Raw genomic sequence first — 27,740 nt, forward strand, 5'->3', positions numbered from 1 at the left:
TGTATGTAAATGCCTACATAACTTTGGTAATTTAGTTTAGGGTTATTACAATATTACTTATTAAGTTTCAACATTTTTAAAGTTTTTTTATTTTATTTTTTTATTTTGGTATGTTTTATAATCCGACTGCAAACCGAAATCCGAACCTCAACCCGACCGTATCTGAACAGGTGAAATCCGAGAGGATTTCCCTCTTAATTCGAACGGATTGGGATAGTTTTCCCCAATCCGAAATCCGATCGAATGAACGGATTGGCCATCCGATCTGTCCGAACCCGACCGATGCTCAGGCCTAGTCTCAGGCAGGCTTTGTCTCCATAGTCAAAGGGTAACTTATCTTTATTTGCCATCAAGTTGGAATTTAAAATTTATCAAATAATTTTCAAAAGGATTTAAAACTTTTAGGTATAAATAATACGGAGTAATACTCTAAATTAGTAAATTATACTTTAGCATAATAATATGATTAATATATTATGTTGGTTTTCTGATTTTTCCAGCCATTGTTAAAATCATCTAAAACTTTACTTTTCTTCATATTTTTTTTATTTTTTTATTTTTGGTTTCAATTTTTGCTCAAAATACACTTTAATTTAATAATGAAAAAAAGATAAATGAACACATTAAATTCTTAATTCCTCAGAAAATTGTACGATGCATCACAAGTTACACCATAATGTCACGCATTCTCTAAAATTGTTATTAGGGTTAACCACAATTATTCGAGCCCTAATGATGCTCAAAGTAAAAAAGATATCTTAGTAGTAATTAAGATTAGGTTTAAGAATACAAGATAAATAATCAATCAATTAGTTTAAATGAATAAGAAACAAATGCAGTTTCCTAAATCTGTAGGTTTTCCTTTAATTTGTACAAATACTTAACTTACTGCACATCCAGTTGAGAAGGAAAAATGGAGTCCTCTTCTCATCCAGACACCAAAAGGCACATTTTCTATCTGCAATGGCCTGCATTCTGGGAACGATGAAAGCTTAATCTAACAATAAACACAGGAGGGAGTGAACATACTGTGAAGATACAAAACACAATAGCCTAAATCTGAAGTTGTGGTGTTAACTCCCAGTATTGTTTGTCCTCAATTGCTCTATAATACTATATACTTCTTCCTCGATTTAATTTGCTACTGTTAGAAATGCAGTTGCTGAAGCGTTTCCATTTTCTTCGAGAAAATTTACAAGAAGAGGCTGCACAAGATAAATAGGGGATATAGTTATAGGTATTGATCAAATTAAGTAATAATATATTATACAACATGATATGAGTTGCATGAGCATATGCTTATTATAAAGATCAGTTTGGATAACATATCTGGGGATTATACCTCGTCGTTGTGTGTGCTTGAAAGGAAGAAAGGTTCCTTCTCTCTTATCCCGCCATTCTGAGCAAATATCCTTTCTAAATCCTGCAATTGTGTATGAGAAACTAAAATTTTTGTCTATACTATCATAGCAAGAAAAGGTCTACAAGCAGATGAGATATTCAAAATTCAATATATCACAGCAATTACTTCATCTCTTCCTAAAATGTCCGAACTAGATAATAAGAAACAAGAACCAGATATACTCCCTCGAAAGTAATAATTGGTAATTTGGTATAGTGTTCAGAATATAAAACAATAAAAGCCCAAAAATATATATTCTAAGGGGAGAGATGAATAAAGTAGATGGAAAAGTGTCATACCAAATTAAATAAACAAACAAAAAAGATTGTATAATGCATCAACTCAAGTGCTGCCTTAAAAATCAATACCATTAACCAAAATTACGTTTTAAACATCATATAGAAGATACAGTCAGGTTATGTATATATATATAGACTAGAGATCAAATGCGAAAGAGCTCTCAAGTAAAAAATAGGGTGAAATCTCAGCCATTGATCTAGCTTTAATCTACAGTCCAGAATGATGAAAAAATTTAAAAAAAAAAAAAAAAAAAAAAAAAAAAAAACGCGGTGGCATTATGATAATTTAGTGCATAACTTAGAACTTAAAAGTGCATAGCTTAGAACTTAAGGTACATAAGTTCGAAACTTAAGGTGCATCAGTTCAAAACTTAAGGTGCATCACTTTGAAACTTAAGGTGCATCAGTTTGAAACTTAAAGTGCATAACTTCGAAACTTTAAGGACATGACTTTATCCAATAATATATGTACGCTAGAATTTATACTCGTTGAAAATACATCTAGCATCTTCCTTTCCAAAATGAAATGCTAATACAAGTTTAGAATTCGTAGCAGGAGAGAAAGATAAGGAAGAAAACAACAATGGTGGGAGGAGAACATTCGAAACTAGTTGCCCGGAAGCGTTGATCTATATTAGATCAACGGCTTAGATCACACCTCATTTCTTACCTGGGAGTTCCTTCGTACGTGAACAATCCCCTATATATATATACACACACACACATACATATATAGGGTCAGGTTCAAGTGAGAACCACTGCTTCGATGTGAACCTATAGACTCTTATGCACCGTAGAGATGTGAGATTGGACGGTCGAGATCTGAGGAGTGGTGCAGTAGTGCAATGATGTGGTGCATTGATGTATATTTACCAGGTCAAAATCATTATAAACCACAAGATCGAGCAAGATCAACGGCGCACAATGGTACACAAGTTCACATGTTATCATAGGTTCTCATTTACCTAATTATATATAAACAATGGATCAGGTGCGAAACTTCTCCGAATTAATCACAACATTTGATCTTACCAAAATCAATAGCCCATAATGAAGAACAATAAAAAAAATGCGGTGGCATTATGGTCATTTTGCGTAAGGTCACATCTTAAGGTGAGTAAGTTTAAAGTTTAAGGTCCGTTAGTTCAAAGCTTAAAGTGTGTAAGTTTATAGCTTAAGGTGCGTAAGTTTATAGTGTTAGGTGCATAAGGTCACAACTTAAGGTGCGCAAGTGGTATATATAGCTTAAGGTGCGTATGTTTAAAGCTTAAGGTGCGTCACTTAGTAGTTTAAGGTGCATCAGTTTAACTCTTAAGGTGCTTAAGGTGCCGTTTAAAGGTTAAGTTGCGTAATTTTATAGCTTAAGGGTGCGTATGTTTAAAATTTAAGGTGTGTCACTTTCTAGTTTAAGGTGCATCAGTTTAACTCTTAAGGTAAACACTTAAGGCGCGTCAGTCCGAGACACTTGATAATTTGCATCCATGTTTCCAGGAAGCATGTTTTTTATTTTTTATTTTTTAAATTCCTTCCGTTTGAACCGTTGATCTAGATTAGATTAACGGCTCAGATCTCACCCAATTTTTCACCTAGGAGAAGCTTCGCATGTGAACCATCCCCTATATATATATTTCGAAACAATGACCTACCCCTCCTTCAAAAGAGGAGGTAAGTGAACCCCATGCATAAATTTTTAAGAATGGAGAAATTGAGAGCTTTAGAATAGATATACTCTTTCAAATTGATCTAAAGCACCTTACCTTCCCAGTTAAGATTTCATATTCAAGCAATTCTTCAACAATCATCTCAAGTACCCTACGGTTATTTTGAATCATTGTTTTCGCTTTTTCATAAGCCAGGTAGTACATCTGCATCAAATAATATATCAATAAACAACATTTCATTTGATATTGGAAGACAATAAAAATAGAAGTAATTCAGTTGTCTCAGTAAGACAATTTTTTTTTTTTTTGAAAGGCAGTAAGACAATTATTAGGTTATCAGTTCACTCGAAAACAATCTTCAACATCAGGTTGTAGACATATTGCTTTCTAGACCCGTGCAAGGTATGGGATCTAGGGGCGCTTGGTTTAACAAATTTTATGATGCACAAAATGCTATGCCAAGAGTGGACATGAAGAAAACAGGGGGAAGTCTGATTAATAGGTCATTAGATCAAGCCATGGAAAGATACTTAAAAGGAGATAAGGTTGTATAAATATTGCATTTCTAGACCCTTGCATGATGTGGAGTCTTTGAGCAATCTTTCAAACCAATTTTCTGATGCACAAGATGCCATGCCAAGAAATTCTCAGAATCTCTTGATGACTTTTAAAACCAGAATAGGAGAATATGAGGATAGTAAAAACCATAAAATAATAAAAGTCAATTATCTCCAGAGAAATAGGCTTAAAAGTTTCACCTTGAAAATACTATTCTAGATCACCCTCCTAATGACATAAATTTACATTTAGGAAAAAATGGATTTCAAATTCTGAGGGCACAATGGAGTGAATTTCATTTTTCATTCTCAATGTTTCAGCTTAGTCATGATTCTGTCTAATGTTTTTCTAAAACATTAATTTAATCATTAACTATTGTAAACATGATACTTGAATACATTTATAATTAATTTATTATGACTAAATAGATTTATTATTAATAATATATGGAGTATTATGATAATATTTTGATTTTCTTAAACATTTCTAATGTTTTAATTATCTTATTCTCAAATTAGTTAAAATATATCTCCAATTATGTTTTTCATTAGTTTAGATTTCGTTGAAATTTTAAAAAATTACATTTCAAACTATTATTGATGACAATATAAAACTTAAGACTATATTATTTATACTAACATGTCGATATAGACGTTTAATTTAGTTTTTAAATAAAATTTCATTTAGATTTGTGATAATACACAAATATAGTGATATATAAATAATGATTTTTATTCAAAATTAAGTGTTAAATAAATAATTATTACAATTTTTTTTATCTAATTCCAAATAAAACCAATAATTGTTGAGTACTAAAATTTAACTAATAGTGGTTATAGAGTAAGTAAACAATAGAGAATGCCTTTAAATCAATAATGGGAAAGGATAAAATTTTTTATTATCTAATAAAAAAGTAACACATAAGTTTTACTATTAAGTATTAACCAATCAAAAAGGGTTTTAAAAACTTTATCCCATAAGAAAGTGACATGTAAGCATTCTTATCAACCAATTAAAATGAGTTTTAAAAACCCTCTTTTACTATAAATAGTTAAATACAATAGATGTTTCAAATACGGAGTATGATTTTAAATGATCATTCGGTCCTACCCTGACATTTCCAGTGATTCTCCCTCCAATTATGGAAACCTTACCATGAGTGTAGTTGTGCTTTCAGGTTGATAATTATAAAATACTTTCACAGTTCACACACATTATTGTTCTGCATTATCTTATAAGTTATTTGCAAAAATAAAAAATAAAAACGTACACACCCAAAATAACCTCATTAAAAATTTTATTCTATCAATTTCTCTCCTCAGGTTAAATATAAGGGGATGACCATTTAATACCTTATACCTTAGGGATGAAATCACGATTAAGCTAAAAATTTGAGGTTGAAACATAAAATTTATTAAGAGAGTGCAATTTTATGTTTTGAACAGGCTATCCATCATTCAAGAATTGTTAAAAAAAAAAAAAAAAAAAAAAAAAAAACAGGCAGGATATGTACCTTTTCAACTTTTGCAGCGATCTCATATTCATGATTGTTTCCCATACTCAAAGCAGTCACCTACAAAGCAATTTAGGAACAAAAAACATAGCAGAAACATAAATATAAAAGTTACAAAATGAGCTCTTAACAGAACTCAGGTCCAACATCAGCCTATTAGAATGATTGATGAGAAATATTGATCTACACATTTAGTAATTATATAACATAGCACCCAGTGATTGTCAGCAACGAAGCTTCTTACATATACTAGTGATTGAGAAATTGCTAGTAATTACAAATTCAAACTCCATTGAAGTATGTATTCAACCTCAACTAAAAACGTGAGCTCTTAGTGATGTGTTAGTGACGATTCACATTTAGTACTACTTTATACTATTCTCAAATCTCAAGACACCCACTCATGTGTAGACTGAATATATATATATACACACACACACACACATGTGGAAATGTTTTAATGACAGGCAGCGTCAAAATTTGAAACTAGGATGTTCTTTTTCTTCTATTGATGCCATATTAAAATATGCATTTCTATCTCAACTAAAAGTTTAAGCCATTAGTGGTGATTCACATATATCAATTCATATTAATCCTCAACAATGTGTACATAATCATACAATAGGTAATAAGATTCTTCCCTACACATTTGCCTTTTTCACAATCCCATTCTCATGAGTTATGATCTTGCCTTGGAATCCATTGTCAGTGAACATTGACTCTCTATTAAGCCCATTACAATTGTGTGGGGCCTATTTGTTTTTCAAGTGAAAGGGATTAAGGGAATATCAGACATTATAGAATAGGACCTTCAATTTTGAAGTATCAGGACCATTCTTTTTTCAAATCGAACAAGACTTTCAATCATTATTTAAAGAAAAGGGAATACCGCATTGCCATGGTGGTAAATTGTAGGGCTATCATCAGGCCCCCAACCATACTGGACCACCATCCGAGTAGCTATCTGGTACAAAACATCAAAGTTAAATTCTTGTATCAGACCAGTGAAATAAGACAACTGACAGAGTCTATGAGAAAAAGTGGAAGTTGCTGCAACCTCCTGAGCCTGTTTCAACTCTGATGAAGAAAGAACATTATCCTCCCCAAACGGAAGCAGCAGCTGGGAAGAAACATAAGATCCAAAGCAAAATACAAGTTTCTTTTCAAGATACGATCTTGATTCAACATTCCCATTGATAGAACCTTCATTCCGAGCCTTAGTGATCTTTGTGCATCCAATGCCCTGCAGCAAGAAGCTTTAGACTTTGAAAAAGTTCTGTTAAGTATTACCTGCAATTGTAGTTTCCTTATCTTCTGAGTAATAAGATGCATTATATAAGTTTAATTTTCAGCCTCTTGAACGTAAGAGCTTTGCAAGGGACAGGTTGTGTTCTAAATTCTAAAAGCCACTGCATTGTAGCCTGGCATGGCACATCGTGCAATAGGTTAACTGTATACATTATTTTGGCCAAAAAAAAGGGAAAAAATTCAAGTAATGGTACGCACAGTATCCTTATCCAAAACAGAATTTCAAGCTATTTTCTTGAAAGGTCATTCAACATCTCCTATTCTGAAATGGTTTATATTACATATTACTAGTCATGATACTATAAATTTTGAATATAATGAAACATAGTAAATCTCTCTAAACCTCCACTTATATTTTCAGACTCATTTCTACATTTATAGTATATTAACAAAAGGTTTCAAAAGCATGCAGTCAACCCCAGTCTGATACCATTTAATACATTCTTGTGGCTTCACATAGCAACCATGTTTTTGATAGTTTAATAGTTATTCACAAAAGAAGAGTACCAAGAAAAGAGTATACTGCACAAGGCTTTATAAGTCCACAAGCAACCTGCACTAATGCTTCATTACACAAGAATAGCAGGAGTGCAACTGTGAAAGAAAATTCCATAACAACTTGTGCACCAAGAACACTGCCCCATTAAACCAATGTTTGTTTCTTCTTCGCATAACAACTATTTTTAGTGCCACCACAACTAATCAAATATTCAAATTACTAAAAACAGTAAACTCAATGATGTGCTATGACCTTGCAGTTTATTATCAGAGATAATAAGAAATCTATGAAATCTCTGACAGAACTCTTCTCAACTAATTTGGTAGCATATACTATTATTTTTAAAATAAAACACATACGAATAGTCGATGCATGTACTTATAGATAAACTAAGAAACAAAATTAAGTACCTCCCAAGAAAAAGGTTCAAGCCACAGATTATCAACAACATCAAAGTTGGGTAGAAGCAGAGCAATCAAGCTGCGACCTGCAGCCCAAACAGCATGAGGAAATTTCGTTTCCCTAGTCCACTAGTAGAAATCAAAGCAAAAAAGTTAGTTTCAGTTATATGAGAAAAATACAGCAGATGAGATAATCTCAATGTTCAACACTGATTGTTATCTCAGATGCAGAAAGGGTGAAAGCAACTACACATGTCCAAAATAGTTACCAGTAAAGCTGAACTACATGAAGCCAAAGAAAGGCAATGTAAGAGATCTATTTTAACAGGCAAACATGAGATGCATAAGATATAACAAGTTGACAACTGAACAAGTGACCAGAACTCACATCAAGAGGAGGATTTAGAAATTCTATCCCATTGCTTATCTGACCATATGGTTCCATTAGGTCAACCACATTATCCAAATCCTCTTTCGTCAGTGTGAGTCCAAGATGATTAATAAGAATTTTGCTAAATTTCTTCATAATTCTTGTTTTCCTCACCCAGTTGGGGACAAGGCCACTGAAGGTCTGCATAAATACCAAATGGAATAAAAAATCATTGCAGTAGAAGCTATTCAAAAATAGAAATTGTTAAGCATGGGACAAGCCCGTATTTACCTCAACATGCATATAGAGTGTACATGTATTCAAAATCATTTAGCAATAAGCAATTATATCCCTTTTCGTAACATGGTATCAAAGCCCTAGGATTTTCTTGGGAATAAACCTAGGTGATCAGGCCAAACAATGCTTCTCCTGTTAGAGTGGTCACCCAGTTTATGGAGGCCCCCTATGGTGGCTGCTTGGGAAGGGCAATCCATATTGGAAAATATGTGAAGAGTGCACCAAGAAAAGGAATATTGTATGCTGATCATGGACACAAATATTGAGGCACTCTCTTATTCTATCTGGGCTGGATCACCGAACTGTCCACTGAATAACAGGATATCTACTGCTAGGTATTGTGATTTTGTGGGAAGAAACTTCATCTCAGGGAAAAAGAAAGAAGCAAAATGAGGTTGCACGATTTACAACGAAGTATGAGTATTATGCTATGGCTCAAACAACTTGTGAACTGGTATGGATACACAACTTATTGAACAAACATATCAAGGTGGATTGAGGTTCAGTCAAGAGTAATTTCTACATCACATGTATGGACTGGAGATCAATTGGAAAATTTATTTATAGAAGGGCTCAAAAAAAGTAGAGTGGTCTATATTTGTAACAAGTTGGGCATGATTAATATCTATGCTCCAGCTTGAGGGGAAATATTAAGCATAGTCCTGTGAGTACAGGCCAAGCCCATATTTATCTCTTTGTGTATATAAAGTGTAGATGTATTCAAAATAATCTATCAATAAACAAGTGTGTTTCTTCTCATAAGAGAAATAAGTACAATACTCAATAATTGCTTGAATTAATAAGAAAATCAAGGTTGAGAAGGTTATCAAGTCGAGAATATTGGCAACAGACAAATGCACTCCATAACCCAACCAAATAGCCCCCAGCCCCTCTCGCTTTCCTAAAAATTCTGTTTATAATTGCATTGGGGTATTATTTATATTTTCTATTTAGGAGTGGTCAGAGATCTTATTTACATTTTCTATTTACAGGTTTCACATGGAGGAATTCTGGTGTCCACCTAATACTTCTTTTTTTAACCCTGCTCTTTGCACAAAAGCTGGAAAATGAAGGCTGGTTTTAGTAAGTCTTTCCTTCCTAGAACTTTTCATCCTAAGTTCGATGTTAATTGCACTGCTGGAGTGATTTGCAGAAATGTTCTTTTATTCATAATCTTCTGCAGTTGACCACAAGATGGTCAACACAAGTGATATTCACCAGTTATTTCCAAAGAAAAGACCAGGCTTTGAATCCCCATTTTCCCTTATCAAACATTATAACCCAAGAAAAGGGACTCCACAGTTAAAAGATAACTCCATCAGTCACAGCCCTGTAATAAGCACTAAATCTTATTTTCCTTCATGACCAAATTGTATGTTCATGTTAAAAAATGATTTCCTCCATTTTATTTAATATGTAAAAATGGAAGCCTGAAAAAGTTTTTTTTTTTTTAAATGTTACGAAAGTAAAGAGAAGATTTCTGAATATGCTATCGTATAGGAAAGAGAATACAAAGCCCTATAAATACATGCTAGAAGACTTCGAATAAGGAAACAAGTTTCCATACGCCTATCTACCTAAATCCTAAGACTGCCTAATCTATAGAGATTCCATATATTATATATATATATATTCCATAACATTCCTCCTCAAGTTGGAGCATAGATATTAATCATGCCCAACTTGTTACACAAATAACTGATAACCCAAAAATAACTAACCCAAAATAACTAAATAACGAACTAACTCAAATCCATTTAGGGCACTCCTTTGAAACGAAAGCTTAGGCGTCTCCGGAGCGAAAAAAATAAAATAAAATCCTTTATCGTAAAGGCTCTGATACCATGTTACGAAAGTAAAGAGAAGATTTTTGATACAAAGCCCTATAAATACATTCTAGAAAACTTCGAATAAGGAAACAAGTTTCCATATGCCTATCTACCTAAATCCCTAAGACTGCCTAATCTATAGAGATTCCATATATTATATATATATTCCATAACATAAAATTTAAAAAAAAAAAAAAAAAAAAAAAAAAAAAAAAGGCCTCATAGGCCAATTCACAGTATAAGCATAAAATTTAGCGTCAAATACAGAATTTTATGGCAAAACAGTCTTTCTGACAAGACGATATGAAGGCTGTATGGAGAATCAGTTTGTAGTATATATGAAAAAGAAGTTCTTACAGCAAACCAGCTGCAGTAGCTCATAAGTTCTTCCAAGTCAAGGAATTTACTCCTGAAGGCACTACCTTCCAAGGCCACAGGAACAAGCTTTAGTTCTATTGGGCGTAAAAGAGCTGTTTTCTCAGCAACCTGCACAAGGATTGTGAATTTAGACAAAAGACTTTCCACTCAATTTTAAAACAACAAATAAATTAATAATTAATCATGAGTAATAATAATAATCAGAGTTAAATAGAAAGTAAATAACAAGAAAATAGAATACAGTGATCTCCACTCTAAACCAAATATTCAAAACATAAATTTTGGAAAAGGTATTTTCCCACCAAATTCAATCTTTGGTTGATGTTAAGAAATATTTAAACATGTAACATTTCCCCTTAATTTCTGGGTGTAAGTTAGGGCATTATCCACCTGGACTTTATAATGAATACTACTGAATTTAGCTATCTAGAGGTTTTATGAATGGTTCTAAATTGCGCCTTTAGTTTACTATGATAGTATGATACTCCTTGTAGGAATGCTAGGTTCTAACTTCCAATTAATTTAGGAAAATCATGGTCAAGAGGGCTGGAAGTACCCTTAAGTCACCATATGCTATTAAGCAAGACTCACTTCATTGCATTACAACACAGGGGGTTGGATATGCAGATTTCACAGGTCCACCAGGAATTCAAGCACCTGAGGAAAATTGAAGAGTTTCCCTAAAATTACAAGGATTCTACAATTGTTTTGTATTAGACTAGTAATTAGTTTCCTTCGGTAGTTTGATTCTAGTTTACTTGTCGTTCCCATCCTTTAATTTCACATTCTTAATTAATTAGTTTACTAATCAATTAAGAATGTAATACCTACACATACTATTCCAACCATAAGATGTAGGAATTCAACCTTTATTCCAATAAATAAAGCTAAACTTCTATTTACTTCATGCTTCTTCAACAACCAAACACTTAGGTTGGGCAGATTAATTTGCAATGTTAATTCACTCTTGAAGGCTTCAACCCCTAAGGGTTCGTTTGGTTCGCGGAAAATATTTTAAGGGAAGTGGAAGTGGAATTCCATGGAAAAACAATTACTAGGAAGATGAATTTCTTTGTTTGGTTGGTGGAAAAAGAATTACTCGGAATACTAATTCTATTGTTTAGTTAGATTTGGAATTGTAAGGAATAATGAGTATAAAGTCCTATATGCCCCTACAAATTAATAAAAGTAATATAATTAAAAAAGAAAGCAAGGGTAAAATAGGCAATCTATTCACTTTTTCTTCCCATCTTCCATGGAAAACAAAATCCTTGGTTGGACCAAGGATTTTGTTTTCCTCAAATTTGAGGAATTCATTTTCCAATGGAAAATGAACTCCATGAACCAAACACTAGAAGACAACATTTTCCTTCACTTTAAGGAAAATGTTTTCCTTTGGAAAACATTTTCCATGAACCAAACATCCCCTTAATTGTTACCTACCATATTAAATAAAAAATCCTTTGAAACAAGTTTTTTCACAGTTTCTCTCTGATTTAATGAAGAGATTCCAGAGAATTCTTCTAGGTTCAACTTTCTGGAAACCCTTGGCGAGAATTGAATCTCTCTTTACTTTTCTATTTTCCTTTCACTTTTCAGACTTTGCTCTACAACAGCTCTAATATATTCACAAAGACTGAAATTGGTACTATGGAGTTGGGAATAAATGTAAATATGTAATGGGCCACCTAAAATACCCTCCCTGCTCCTGAAAGATGTGAGGTTAAGCATGGGTACATTTAGTGCAACAAGTAGCCTTTGATCTTTCCTCACTAGCCCTCCCAATATCTATATAGCATAATCCCACACATCTTTACAACAATTCTAGTCCAATGTAAGAAAAATAGACATGCCAGTGATAGAGGCTATGATAGACCACCTTAAAGAATGTTAAAGAGAGAAATAAAATATATATTGCTGACTAGATTTCTTTTAATTGTTTTCACCCAGTTGTGGAGCATCACAAGCTACACCACTACATTGCAAATTTTTTAATGTTTTTAATAGAATTACGTAAAGTAATTTGTCTTGCACTGTATATAGAAGTTTCTTTAACAATTTGGGTGACCATAAACCCAATTTATTAATTGAGATTTGTTTATTTTGTATACATGCGATTAAGACTTGCATGAGTTGAAATTGGATGAAACATATGGGTCTGCAAGTATGAAGGGATATGCTGGTTCAAAAACATAGGACATGCAGCAGATGTAGTTTGACAAAAATATGTTCTCAAAATCTCCAAAAAAATAAAAATAAAAATAAAATGAAACCAACCATCAATATTATAGCCATAGTACCTTTCTCCAATCCACAGAATCAATGAATTCCTCATCCATGGTTTCTTTTGCAGCACTCTTTAGAATGTTTTCCCTTTCCACTTGAGTTGGCCTTTGAAGATGGAATACTCTATCCATCCTGCCAGGGCGCTGCAATGCTTCATCAATTTGACTAAGATTTCTTGTAGTAGCCATTAAGACCACACCTTCGTGCTTCTCAAAGCTGCATAAAATGCGGTGGCACAAGAAGAGGAGTAAAAAGGATCAGAAAATGAAGCAATTGTTCAAGTAAAATCAATTGGTTACTTTGAATATTAAATGAATACAAACTCTCAGTTCCCAAAATATTGCACCATCTATGCCATCATGCCCTATAGTATGTTAAGAATCGCTCAATGCACAACTTAGGAGAGGAAAAACACTGAGTGGAGAAAGCAGGAGTGGATTACATTATGATGACACTTCTACATCTTCCATTAAAACCACTATGGCTGGCCATGGAAATAACAACACTCACAATGATGCTATGCAACATAATTCTATGCATGAAATAATGAGAACTTGTCCTCTAATCTCCTACCTGATACATGGTAGACTCGATCTGGTCCAAAAGAAGGTAACTTGAGTAAGGTGAAAACTGTTGAATTTGGAAGATGGAATGGCCTGGCGGGTGGAGAATAATACCACCCGCCAGTTAGGCGGAAGCAATATAAAGAATCAAGACTAGGAAATGAATATAAAACTGAAATTATATTGGTAGATTCTCTCTGTTTCTAATACAGAAACACAGTACATATATATACACAAATACATAACTGTAAGTAACTACCCATAACTACCCATAACTGACACCTATTCATAAACAGACACAACCCTATATATAAACCTAACCCTTTAGTTTTCAACACTCCCACTCAAGCTGGAACATCTAGAAGTTCCAAGCTTGGATTAAAACATACACTCTACATTACAAATGAAGATCAAAAGCAGCTAGAGAATAACAGTGTTGGATGGCTTCGGAGGAACAATGCTATAAACAACCCTTGGGAATGAAGGCACCAGGGCGAAGCTTGTCACAAACAACCTTGGGAATGAAGTCACCAAGGGCGAAGATTAACACGAACACCCTCACAGCAACATAAGCATTCTAGGATTTGCCAATCAACAATCTCCATCAAGAACGGCAGAGCAACCAAATCATGAGCAGCAAAGGGGATGTAGTAGAGCCCATAGATTGTTGTATGAATACCGAGAAAACCACATGATTGTTGTTTATACCTCTTATAGGATAAGTGAATAACAAAAGAAGCTTCCGGAAATAAACAAGGTGCCAAACATGAAAACCCTAGGGACTAAGTATGGTATACCGAATATAAAGAAACAAATACGGTTATACCAAAAACACCGCGGAAAGAGGTTTGCCAACCAACCCAAAAAGCCTTCAAACTTCACCAAAAGGTCCAAGGGCAAAACAACAATCTGGAATTTTCAACGGAGAATACATCATAAGGAAAAATACAACTTTGATGTTTGAAATACCCTAGGAAAGTAGGCTCTGATACCATGTTGAATTTGGAAGATGGAATGGCCTGGCGGGTGGAGAATAATACCACCCGCCAGTTAGGCGGAAGCAATATAAAGAATCAAGACTAGGAAATGAATATAAAACTGAAATTATATTGGTAGATTCTCTCTGTTTCTAATACAGAAACACAGTACATATATATACACAAATACATAACTGTAAGTAACTACCCATAACTACCCATAACTGACACCTATTCATAAACAGACACAACCCTATATATAAACCTAACCCTTTAGTTTTCAACAAAAACAAAACCTTTATCAAAGACTATACATATTTACCTTACCCCAACCAAGAAAACTGCCACTCAGAAATTGAACATTGTTAGAATCTAAGATTGGGCCAATGTCACTAACATAAGAACTTTCGATACATTAAATGCTCATTTTTTTGAAGGTTCATTATTTGGTATACTACCTAAAAATGAACTTTCAATACATTAAAAATAATTAGTATACTAAAATTGAACATTTATACATGGTCCACATTGCAATGTGGACCATGGTCCATAGTATAATTTGCCGCTATAATGCAAATGGGCCAAAACACAGTGAAAGACTGAATCCATCAATTAGCTAGTCTAACACATATGTTTCTTTCTTATTTTTCAATGTGGACTCCTTAACACTCCCCCTCAAGTGGACAAACGGGCCATTTTGAATCTAATCGGTTGACCTCTCCCACTAAAACGAAAGCTTTGGATGCCACCAAAGCCACGGACAACCCGGGTGAACTCAAAGTGGACCAAACAATCTTGGGATGGAACCCTCCCCTACTATGGGTAGACAACCGGATGAACACAAAGTGAACAATTGTAATGCAAATGGGCCAAACCACACTAAGGGTGTGTTTGGAAACCCGGAAATTGATTTATGTCAGTGTTTGGCAAGAAGGAAAACTTAGAGTCAATGGAAAATCATGTCTTGGTCAATGGAAAATGCATCCTATTTTCAGGAAAATGACTTCCCCTTTCTTTGGGGGGAAGTCATTTTCCAAGTTCTCTGCCCTCCCCTCACGCCTCTTCTCTCTCACCTTCTTCCAAGTTTCACTATGAAATGGTTGCCGGGCCGGAAACCAGTCGGCCAAGACTGGTTTCCGCATCGGAAACCAGTGGCCAACTGGTTTTCCAGGGTTTCGCAAACCAATCGGCCAGATTGATTTTTGCTCTTCTTGATCCCGGTTATTTTGCTGTGATTTTGTTTTGATTTTTTTGTTGTGGTTTCCTAGACAATGTTATTGTGTTGTGATTTTTTTTATATATAAATTTGCAGAGTGAGTTTTTGTTTATTTTTTATGAAGGATGAGATTGTCAATAGAGATTATGACAATATATAAATTTGCAGTGAGTTTAAATTTTAATTAAACAAAATATTAAAATGTTTAATTATACAATTCAAGTCATTTTCTAGAAAATGAACCAAACACACAGACAGTTTTCGGGGACCAAATCGATGGCGTGAAAGGACTAAATTGCCCATGGTAAATCGGAGCTCTCGCCGGCTTGTTGACGGACTACGGCCGGAGGGACTAAATTGACTAAAAACAATTATTTTCGGGGACCAAATCGTTGATTTTCAAAAAAATATATATATATACAAAACTTGGCAATAAATAAGTGAATATATCAAAGCAAATACTACTAAGCACTTAGAACATGGGTGAATCTGATAGCTTAGATATGATCATTAAAGGTACAGGGGAATTGAAAAATATATGAAAGGGTTCCCACCTTTTAGTAATGTTTTACTACAAGACCATACAAATAGTAATTCTTTGATTAATAAACACAGACTAGCACATGCAAATGAGGGAAAGCTTACCCATCAAGTTCCACCAAAAGTTGATTAATAAAAGCTTCATGATCTTGTTTTTTGGTATGGACAAATTTGCCTCTGACACCAGCAAAGAGGTCAAAATCCTCCACAAATATAATGACAGGAGCCTACGAATGGAAAATGTTATCAAACAAGATAAAAATAAAATAAAACCAGTATTTGGGCTTAAGAAACAACAGTATCACTCTGAGAAACCTGTAAGGAGTACATTGGAAGTCACCATTATTTAGAATGCTCCGTTACCTACCAAGCCTATATGAAAATTCTTAATTTGGTTGTATGGTGACTATTTGCAAATGCTGAATTTATCACAATTGAACATGCAAACAATCAAATATTCAAATCAATTTTTCAGTTCGTAGTTGACTACCAAACTTCAAAATTCTTGACATACTATGGAATTTTAAAAACTTCAAGAGAAATGAATACAAAAATAAACTGGAGATTTAAATATACTATGCAAGGCATATAAAATAGAATATAAATGCATTATAACAAGTTAGTACCACTACAGCCATCAAGCTAATATGAAAATTAGCAAACCCTAAAGTCCCAAACATGTGGGTCAATTGCAAGGGATAATAAGTTCAAAACCATTTTTAGGAACTGGTAGTGAAAAGAAAAAGAAGGATGGGGTTGTAAACAAAGCAGTATACTTGTAGAACAACTGCAGTCAAAGCTCATTTATGTTTGTTTATATCGTAATAGTGTAATATATACACACACTCTCTCTCTCTGTCTACATCCCAAATTCTTTACTATACACACATTTGAATGATAGTCAGGAAAAATACATATCTTTCTACTTTTGCCCATAAAATAATAGATAATTTATCGAATTATTGACTTTTTAACTAGGAGGGTAAGGCAGTAAAGTAGAATTACTCTGGTGTTTAGTTTAGGAAAGTAGACAACATTTTGAGATAGCTAATAAACAAATGTGGTCTAATACTCTAATGTCTACCAAACTTGTTCACATACTTTGCAAACAAGTTCGCTTAGTCAGTCACTCTCAAATCGACTTGAAATACTAAAAATTTTAAACAAGCTGATAATCAAGCTTGCCCGTAAACAAGTTTGGTAGACAACTCATTTAAGTGCAATGGAAACAAAATAAAGTGAATAGCACTTGAACGTAATGTTCAAATATTGGTTATTAAATAAATGATGTTAAACATTTAGAAAGTTAAACACGCCATGCTCAAACAGCGGCTCATTTAAACACCTAAAGGAGGCAAAAAGATAGCTACCAGATCACGTGCTGTTTGAAATAGCTCTCTAACATTTGATGCACTCTGACCAACCCATAAATCACCCTCCAACTGTTGAGCTTTAACTTCAACAACAGGAACCTTAGATTCTGCAGCTATTGCCATTGCAAGGGAAGTCTTCCCAGTTCCCCTCTCACCCACGATAAGAACACCCTGTCATATCATACATAAAGAAATCAGAGATATAGCATCAAAAATGAAAAACTAAAATAGTTTTGCATCTCAAATGAGCAATACAAACTAGGAATGGCAAACACACACAAATGCATCAAGATATACTTTTTTTATGTGAACTCGATATGTAAAATTAAAAATTAATAATAAAATAAAGAGCAGAAAAGACCCAATAAGAACAATGCAACCAATGAGCTCCCCAAACAGACAGATCTAAGAAGAATGGATGATAAACAAAACAGTGAATGACATTTAAAAAGTTAAATAAAAATAAAAACCTGAGCTCCAAGGTTGAGGACAATAGTTTGAGTAGTCTGCTATGCAACTTGCTTAACAGAAACCTAATAGGTATGACCAAAACAATTGTCTCAATGTGACAGCTAAGATAGAGATGTGCCCTGCTGAGAGGACACTAGAGTACTGAAGCTTCTAGACACATGATTTTCAGATTCCAAAATGGATTGGAAAGTTCTCCTAAGCTAATTCTGATTTATCCTATTTTTCCCCCATTTCACCCAAGAACACTTGTCCCACCTAAAATGCACCATCTCCATTCTCTACTTTAATAAATCATTCTTACTGCCAAAGAAAAGAAAAGATTAAAAAAAAAAAAAAAAAAAAAAAAACACATAATACAAAAACTGCATTGTCTCCAAGGTTCAACTGTGCATGCAAGATACAAGTCTAAAATTGGACGTGTCCAACAATAAAACAATGTCACTACGGATGACTTTAAAGTTTCTATCTGCTAGAATGAGTGGTTTTGCTGAGAGGAGAGGGAGGGGTTATTTCTCCAAAAACTAACCATCAAGAGTGCAAACTGCATAAAACTATACCTGCACAGTATAAAGTAGTTTTATACTTTTATGACAAGGAAATGAAAGAAACCAAAAGGACCACCAGATTGACCCAGAAGAAGAGAAAAAGGCACATATTCAAGTATTCAACTAGGCTAGATGAAATTATCAAAATTAGCATCCATAAGGCACTTATTGCAAACACATACCCGAGGAGCACGGGCTCCCATTTCTTGAAAGGCACGTGGATTTTGTAGGAATGCCACCACTTCATAAATTTCTTCTTTCATAGAATCAATACTAGCAAAGTCTTTTAACCTTATAGGTGGATTCTTTATCCTCTGTCAAAAGAAACAAACAATCTTAAAAGAATTGATCCATCAATATTCCAATTCAAAAAATGGTTGACATAAAAAAAAATAAAAAAAATAAGAACCTTCATTTGATCAAAAGCAGTGCTAATTGGATCAATACCAGCTCTCTTCTTCCTTTTTATTTTCCCAGTTCTGTAATTGAAATAAGCTTTCTGCAAGATTTTATGAAAATAAAAATAAAAAAGAATTGTTATCCACAAAATGTAATATTTCTTTAATGGCATTAAAATTAAAAAAAAAAAAAAAAAAAAAAGGAAGATAAATAACAACAACAACAACAATAATAATATATTTGATTGCACCTTAATCCTAAATTAGTGGGGCTCAGCATTGGCATAAAAAAGTATTATGTTATATATAATCTGGAATCTGCTCAATTGCAGAACAAGAAACAATAGACAAGTTCAAACAACACAAGTTTCAGAAATTCAGAGGAAAGATTGACATTGGGCAGCTCTGTGCAAAAGATATAGAAAGAAGGCCATAGTTTATAGTTAACAACAGCAATATAAGTTAGATTAAGAAATCTGCTTTTATTTTTAGGGTAGAAACAGAAGTTAATATCCAGTGACAAATAGACCAATAGCCAAAACATTATTCATAGACTAATCATCAATTTTCTAAGATGAGAATGGATCCTCTGTTGTGTCTAAGATTGGTTGTATCTGTAAACTTGGCTATGAAAAGATAAAAGTCAGAAGTCCAAAATGGACTTCTACACATGTTTTAAACTGCAAGTTGCCTTCATAAAAGAGCTGTATATATAGTATGGCAAGACCAAAGGGCTTTCCAAAGGAATGAATGCTAGATAGATCTTCAAATATATGTTTTCAAACCTACCAGAGAAGAATAAAGAATGACCAGAAAAAAGAGAACATACAATGAACCAAGGAATTCAACAGGCTTCTGTAGTTCTGTGTGACTAAAATAACTTCTTAAATTGGGGGAAAAAAGAATTCAAGCTGCAGATTATAAAGTTAGTTAACTTATGATTCTAGAAGTACTTCTCCACAAAGAGGGGTAAACTTCCATCCAAAATAACCAAGCATGTATACTTGAAATGATTCCCAACACATTATTCCTACATCTAAAAGTTTTTCTTTTAATAGTATATAAGACCTCACATAAATGTAAAACACTAATGGAGCTATGCTGATTCATCTGACTAAAACACCTCTATAAATGGCAAGAGTCCCAAGCCTTTGGAAATCAAATATGGCAAAAAGTTAATAATAAAAAAACTTCAGAATAAAGGATGTAATTGTACCAGCCTCCTCAATTTCTTGAAGTTTGGATCTCTCCGCAAAGGCCCAAAACCAATCATTCTTGGAATTTTCCTTGTCATGAACCAAACCACATAATACAACACATACCCAAATATTGCAGCTCTAGTTAAAAACCAAATATACCACCAAAATCCATCCGTCTTTCTTGCAGTAAACCTTCTTTCTGCAATAGCTTGGCACTTCAAGTACCACGAAGAGGATGCAGAGTCTTCTGCTCTCTCAGGCCAAGCCATACCAAGTTGCATTCTTAACTGTTTCAGGCATGCAAAAAATGCATTATATTCTAGTTATTCTCTGAGAAATCAAGTTGGATGTTATTCATTATGAGTAAATACCCGATAAGGGATAACATTGTCCAGAACCGGAAAAACAATCATCATCATTATATCTTCAGTTATATTTCCAACTTTTGTCCACAACCAGTCCCTTCGATATGAAACAATAGGAGAATTCCAGAGTCCAGCTAAGCATTGATTACAAAGATTCGCTATCAAGAGAAACTGTTGATGAATCTTCAGCTCTAAGAAAGGAATCCACATCAACTGAACAACAGTTGGAATTTTAGAAGAAAGCATTCTCAAATACAAGCCGTCAAACCCTCCAAATTCTTCAAAAATCAAATCAAATTCCTGGTATAGATTTAATGAAATTAAAAACAAAAATAAAGAATATCAATGGTCAGTGTGAAAGAAACTGAGACAAATAGCACTACACCTTAATATCAACATAATATTCTTTGTCATCCCCCTTCAGATTAATGAACATGATAGCCCAATCATGCCTGATTCTAGCACTCTCAACAAGCTTCCTGGAGACAGCATAAGGAACAGCTATTGGATCCATCTCCCACCTATCTTTTTCTTCATTGTACCATGTCTTCGACACCACCCTATCCCGATCTAGAAGAATCCGTTCCTAGAGTGTGCATTCAATATCTCAATTTTAGAAGAGATTAGTTTATCAAAAAGTGTTTGCTGTCACATACACAAACATATATAAACCAAATAAAAAATAAAAAAAATCTCTACTCAGGTATAACGTATAATCTCAAATATAAATCATGGAATTGTCTGATTTACTACATTTCATAGTGCCAAATGAAGAAAATTCCAGCAAATTGAAGTAACACAAAGTGGTTATTGAATTTGACATCTCATCTGTTTTGTTAAAGGATATTTTGCTGCAATATCTATCAGAAATCAGTGACAACACATGCTGAAAATGTGATACATTTGACCAGTCATGGTGGATTTAGCAAGCACTAAGAAGCTCTTGTTTGCATGCATGCCCACTATCACCAACAATGTGGAAGAATCAACCACAATGGCTCTGGATATAAGCAATGATTTGTTTACAAAATCTTTTTGGACTTGTTACAGGTTAGGAAACACAGATCTCAATTGAATTTACATGAGATAGAAACATTAGGGTTTTACATGGTACACGGTCTTTCCTTATTGAAACATGGATAGATAATGTATTCACTGTGATTTGACTTTCGGTGTTTGCCATGAAACTAAGAAAAAAAGGGAATAAATGTTTTAATTTTCATTCTTATATTGTTAATTATATAGAAGACAATTAGAATTCTCTGGTTGGGATTGCCTTAATAAAGACATACAAACACATACATAGTTACGAGCCAGAGTTCACTGTCTAACAACAAGTATCTAAAAAATGTGAAATCTATTGAGGCCTAAAAAGCATCTTTAAATAAAATAAAATAAAATCACAACAGTTACTGAAAATTTAATGGAATTAGAACTATTCATAAATCTGAATGCACAATGGGAACAATGGCCACACAACATGTATAGCTGTATTGCCTACCCAATGGCATGTGGTCTATGGATTGTGCCTAAATAGAACCTTGCAGATTTATTGGATGAATGATGTTCCCTGGCCTGTTTACCCAGTACTGCTGTAGATTTATTGAACTAAAATTTGAAGCTTTTTGACTATCAAACAAACAAACAAAGGGAAATTACACTTTTAGCCCATGGATTAACCCATTGTATAGACTCAATCTCTGCTTGGTATATCTAGTTGGAAAACTAGAAATTACAATTAGAAAGCTGTTAAGTTAGACAATTGGGGTTTAGATATATATATATATATATATATATATATATATATATATATATAGGGTCTGGTTCCCGTGCGGACGTGCAGTCATTCACCATCAGGTATGCAAGAATGCACCACAACGTGTTCAGAAATGCACCAGGGTGTGGTGCATTTCACCCTGGTGTGTGTGTGTGTGTATAATAATAATAATTGGATCACGTAAAAATAGTTGCTTTTGAAAAATGAGAATGAATCTCATCCGTCCATCACAAAAAACATATAGGTGGAGAGTTGTGCTTAAAATCCAACTTCTACATATTTACAAAAATATCACCGCATCTTTCATTGAAGCTTCTACATATTTTAACAGATTTTTCTCAAAAACAATGTGGGTTTTTCCTATAGTGATGCGTGTTTTACTACTAAATGATGCAACGGAACTTTTGCCTATTTACAAAATGTCACCAGTTTTTTCATTTAAAAATAGATCTCATTCATCCATTGCCTTGCGATGGATGAATAAGATTTATTCCCATTTTTCACACTAGCCACTCTTTTTACCTAATGCCACCTCCATATACAAGCCAAACAGAGTTGATAGCTTATTTATAACTTAAAATAAGCTATAAGCTCTAAAAATAATAATAATAAATGAAGCATTGCCATACAGAGCCTCAAACTCTGAATAGTTAAGAGCTCCAATTTTGGTCCCTGAATTGATCGCGAAGTGGAGATTTTAATCCTTAATGTTAGAGATCCATTAGTGGCTGATGAAAATGTGTTGAAACTCTAATATGGTAGTGTTATACTGTTATTATTGTAACTTGACATCTCTCTTCCCTCAAAATATATGCTGCAACGACCCCATTCTTCCTCCATAATGATATCTTCTTATCCTGTCTAGCCACTAATTCTAGGACCCAAATGTATAATAGCAATATAGCATGAAAAATAAAATCTGGAAAATCAATCTCAAACAAGGTGACTCAAAAAATTATGAGCTAACAACCAAACAAGTAATAACCCTTCTCTCTCCTCTGTTTTCTTTTTCTTTCTTTCAAATGAAGAATTTTCAAGAAAACTCGACAAGGACATTCGGTCTCTCTAGTCGCCCCGGCTATAGCAGCCCTCTTGATTGTCGATAGCTTCTGTGTCTTAGGTTTTGGTTTTCTTCACTTTCTCATTGGGCAAATGAAGAGGAGAATGAGCAATATAAGGTTGAGGGTAAGTACAAAGGCAAATATGATTTCAACAATGGTGGTTTTAGAGAGCTTCTTGGACTTTTTATGGTGTGGGGTGATTTGGGGCTAGGCTGATAGAGGAGGTGGGGAGAAGGGAAAAATGGGTTGCATAGTGGCAATGAGCCATTGCGTAGACCAATGTTTAAGGCAGAAGATGACACTGGGAACTTGATAAGTGTAACAGGAATTGACTCATTGAGGTGATTATTTGAAACATTTATATTAATTGAACCCTTTCTTTTGCAAGCATACTCAAAGAGGTTAACTTCTTAGCAGTGAAGGGATTGGGGCTGTGAATTTGTTGGAGAAGAGGTTCAGGTGGCTCAACCAAGGTAACTGGAAACTTCACTGAACTAGAAGGAAACCTGTCGGAGAACTGGTTGTAAAAAAGATAGAAGCTGAAATTCGAGGTAACACATATTTTAGATTGTAAAATTACCCTTTTGTCTTCATCTTTTAATGTTCATAAGCAATTCCATCAATGAGGGACGAGTTTTGCCACTTCGCGGGCAACTTGGGGACCAAAATTGGGGCCTACAACTATTGAGGGCTTGAGTCTATACCACCAGTTTAACCTGGAGCCTAAAAGTAACATTTCCTCTAAAAAATAATAAAAACAACAAAAAGAAGGAGAAAATCCTGGCAATGTGGGAAGGAATGTGAAAAGTAACATCATAAACAATCTTGTGAACCACGGCAAAATCAGTCAAAGACAGTTTCAAAGCTTTCAGTACATTGGGTATTGAATCCAATGGGACAAGCCCAACCCAACCAGAACACAGAAACAGCAAAAATGAAGAGTTTTGTTAAGAGCAAATATTAAGAAAAGACAGGATAACCAAATGGCATCTTGAAAAGAGTTCAAAGTGTATGATAGCATGTCATTCCAGTTATATACTTAAACTTAACAGCATGATTACCTGCCTTTCAGCAACATACTTTTGACCAAAGTCAGCATTTTCCAGCAAATTTCTTTTGAGGTCTCCTTTAACCTCCTCGCGCCATTTCTTCCAGCCGTGATATAAGTGAGTGGAAACTGCTTTTGGAACAACAACTTCTTTCTTTCCAAACATCCACTTTAACTCAATTTCTGGGAAGCCCTTGACAACTTCATCTACAGGTGTGTTTACAACAAGCTTTTTTTCATCACCATATCTTTTCAATTTTTTCCTTATATCAGATTCAAGATTCCTTTGCATCTCATGGGATTCATGAAGAGCTTGTTTTATTCGTTGAGCAAAAGCAACTGTCTCTTCATCAAATCCAATATCTTCATTTTCCAAAATATTAGGTAAAACTGTCTCTTTCAATAACTGTATTTGTGAATTTTGGAGTGTTTCCTTTATCTCAGATCTGGAAAGCTTGGTGAGAGAGCTGACAGGCATACTTCATAAGAAACAAATTTCAGTGCAATGTGTTAGAGAAATATACTCTATCTAGCATCGAGTGTTAAAATAATATGCATTTATGATTTCTATATTTAAATAAGAGAAGAAAACAAATTCTCTTGAAAAATATCTACCGCATTGCAGCACATTTATATTACCTATCTGATAGTTTCAAACTTCATAGTTTGTGAGTTCAATTTACAAGAGTTGTAATCAGGCTAATGAATGAATTATGATCTGTGTTTGATATTACAAATAAATTAGCAACAAAGCATGCCAGTGTTACAATAACGTCCCCAATGGAATTTCAAAGGTGAAGCCACCATGGATTGAACGCGTGAAATTAGGAAACAAAACAAAGTTTAAAGCAAGGAAAAGGAGAAAAGTCCGGTCCAGTCCCTAGTAGATTTGAAAAATAAAATCAGATAAAACAACTGTTTGATACTTTGATCTTAGCATCACATAGTTATTTTCCTCAGACTTTCCCTGACATTAGCTCATGATACAAAATTTTGAAACTATACATGAAGTTCACTAAGAAAAAAGTTCAAAATTAGATAACTCATAAAAATATGTATAAGAATTTTAAAAGTCCAAAAATAGATAACAGACATCAAAGTTACAAACTATAAACCTGGCGCATTTACCTCTTGTTCCTTGGCATCTTAATTCTCTCTAAACAATTCCCAACCAAAGTGACACATTCCTGCTGAATGGACAAGAGCTCTCTCACACCAATGTTCAGTGCTACTGCTTCTCTCTGAGTAATCTCATCATCAATCTGGTAAATTCTCTCCCATGCCCTGTTATACTCCTCCACATTCCTGTTGATTTTTTCTTGAACCTCTTCAATTTCCCCCTTTACTGCAACATCATTCCCTTGAGCATTCCTCAACAAACTTTCTTCCTCCATCTTTGCTTTCAACACAGACTTGAGAATCTCCTCCGTCTGCTGGAGCAACATTCCTCTCTCTTCTTTAAAATCCCTAGTGTTTGCATATAATTTATCCATAATTTCCTGTTGCAGCCTCTCCCTCAGGTCTATCACATAATCAAGCCTATTCTCGAGATCGCCTACGCTCATTCTGCCCGACTTCACCAACTGCACCCCCCTGAGCAACGATGGAACAGCATCTAGCAATCTCTCAGTGTAGCGCGAGTACTTATGACCTTTCACATCTTTCTCAACCTTCTGTCTGGACCCAAATAGCCAGGTTTTCACCGGAGGGGCAGCAATAGCCGCCGGAACACGAAACCCGGTAATCGGGAAAAATCCGAGCGCAATGCAGAACAGCGCACACGCAATGGGCTTCGTAATAGAATTGAGCAGACTTTCGTCATTATTATTATTATAAATAGACGTGCTTGGTGAATCTCTGCCTTTTATGTCAATCGATGAAGCTTCTAGATTTTGAAAAGGGGGAAATTTTATCCCAGCACGAAAGAAATTTCGCGATTCGTTACGTTTTGCAGAGGATTTGACTATGAATTTCCTGGTGCGGAGTCTGCTGTTAGTGTAATTTGGGGAAATGAATGAGGGAGGGATGCAAGGAGCAGAAGAAGTAAGTAGCGTAGTGACCGTAAAACTCATTTGTTCGCTGTTAGAGGTCAACGAAAGATGTGGCGGCGGCGGCGGCGGCGGCAGCGGTGGCGCTAGTGATGCGGGAGATGAAGAGATTGTGGAGGCAACATTTTAGGAGGGTTTTAGGATAGAAGCGCCTGCAGACTTGCAGTGTGCATAGCAGTAGAACTGTAGAAGGCAACGCTTCGTTCCGCTCTTCTCCACGGGCTCACGGCTATCTTTTTCGGATTATTATACTTTTATTTGCATTTCGCCACCCAATGTTTAATGTATTTCGATATGTACCCCATAATTTGACCACACACTCATTTGTACCCATAGTTCAAATACAATGGATGTATTAATTTCCTTACCAATTGCGAATGACCTTGTCGTCTTTTGACATGAAATGGTTTTCATATATGGGAGGTCATAAGTTTGAGTTTCAGTGGGGGTGGTATTTTATAATATGGGTTAACACACATGCAATGTGAACCCGAAATAAGTGCTAGAAAATACATGTTTATCTATGATTATAGTACAAAAGTTGGGTTTGTTTGGTTAATAGATGAGTATATGTATGTATGTATATTATTTTTTTTTAAATGTAGGGGTCAACATGTCGGACCGTAATAAATTGATCCAATCCATAGATCAAAAATTAAAATACATCTATTTCCATAGTATTAATAGTACGCCAATTGTAGAAAATGGACTAGGCTGAACCAAGACAAATGAGTCAGGTATCGACTAAACTTCGGACTAACACGTTTGTTTGACACATCTACTTGTGTGCAAAGGTAAGGATACATTAAAGTATTCACATATTTGTAAATTAAAAACTAAACCAAAAAAAAAAAAAATAACAATATAAATGTATTGTACGCATGTGCCCATTAGGTGCGCGTGCATTGCACGCGCTTATTGAGCATATGCATACAATATACTCATATTGCTAATGTAACTTATTTACATGTGCTTGTTGGGCATATTAAAAGTGGTGGACATAAGACATTAAACCAACCAACTTAAAATACATAAAGAGAGCAAATAAAATGAGATAAAAAGAAGAAGAGTATGCGTCCAGTAGGCGCTCATACATTGCACGTGACCACATCTAAACTTGCTGACAAATTACATTAAGCTTATTAACAACTTTAAATATAAGGAAATTAAAGACACATGAAGTAGAGATAAGAAGAAAAAATAATAAGAAGAAAATGTGATCAGTAAATTAAAAGCCAAGGGAGAGATAAGAAGAAAAAATAATAAGAAGAAAATGTGATCAGTAAATTAAAAGCCAAGGGAGAGACAATAGAAAGTATGGCAAACGACTTGAGGCACATACTTACTGGTTTCTTGAC

The 27,740-nt window shown here is 34.4% G+C and overlaps 1 protein-coding gene and 1 long non-coding RNA gene across 3 annotated transcripts; both read right to left on the minus strand.

Moving 5' to 3' along the window:
- Nucleotides 1-686: 686 nt before the first annotated feature.
- On the minus strand, nucleotides 687-26,609 carry LOC109185841 (probable inactive ATP-dependent zinc metalloprotease FTSHI 5, chloroplastic). Of its 2 annotated transcripts, XM_019335789.1 has the most exons (19): nucleotides 25,463-26,608; nucleotides 24,348-24,813; nucleotides 20,834-21,034; nucleotides 20,455-20,748; nucleotides 20,101-20,370; nucleotides 18,896-18,985; nucleotides 18,669-18,800; nucleotides 17,468-17,641; nucleotides 16,203-16,324; nucleotides 12,816-13,017; nucleotides 10,495-10,623; nucleotides 8,030-8,212; nucleotides 7,651-7,770; nucleotides 6,491-6,676; nucleotides 6,323-6,397; nucleotides 5,434-5,493; nucleotides 3,459-3,566; nucleotides 1,343-1,423; nucleotides 687-1,205 (listed from the first exon to the last, which is right to left on the minus strand). In XM_019335789.1, exons 1-19 carry the CDS (start codon nucleotides 26,404-26,406, stop codon nucleotides 1,134-1,136), a joined length of 3,909 nt encoding a protein of 1,302 aa, XP_019191334.1. In that variant the 5' UTR covers nucleotides 26,407-26,608; the 3' UTR covers nucleotides 687-1,133. The 2 variants fall into 2 exon arrangements, with proteins under 2 accessions (XP_019191334.1, XP_019191335.1); XM_019335790.1 differs by lacking the exons at nucleotides 687-1,205; nucleotides 1,343-1,423; nucleotides 3,459-3,566; ... (1 more) ...; nucleotides 6,323-6,397; nucleotides 6,491-6,676 and adding an exon at nucleotides 7,077-7,294 and having other exon boundaries at nucleotides 25,463-26,609.
- On the minus strand, nucleotides 23,088-24,339 carry LOC109185846. Its single transcript, XR_002055048.1, has 2 exons — nucleotides 23,867-24,339; nucleotides 23,088-23,792 (listed from the first exon to the last, which is right to left on the minus strand). It is a non-coding gene; the product is annotated as an uncharacterized LOC109185846 (long non-coding RNA).
- Nucleotides 26,610-27,740: the final 1,131 nt, after the last annotated feature.

This window comes from Ipomoea nil, unplaced genomic scaffold (assembly GCF_001879475.1).
Source record: "Ipomoea nil cultivar Tokyo-kokei standard unplaced genomic scaffold, Asagao_1.1 scaffold1361, whole genome shotgun sequence".
NCBI lineage: Eukaryota > Viridiplantae > Streptophyta > Magnoliopsida > Solanales > Convolvulaceae > Ipomoea > Ipomoea nil.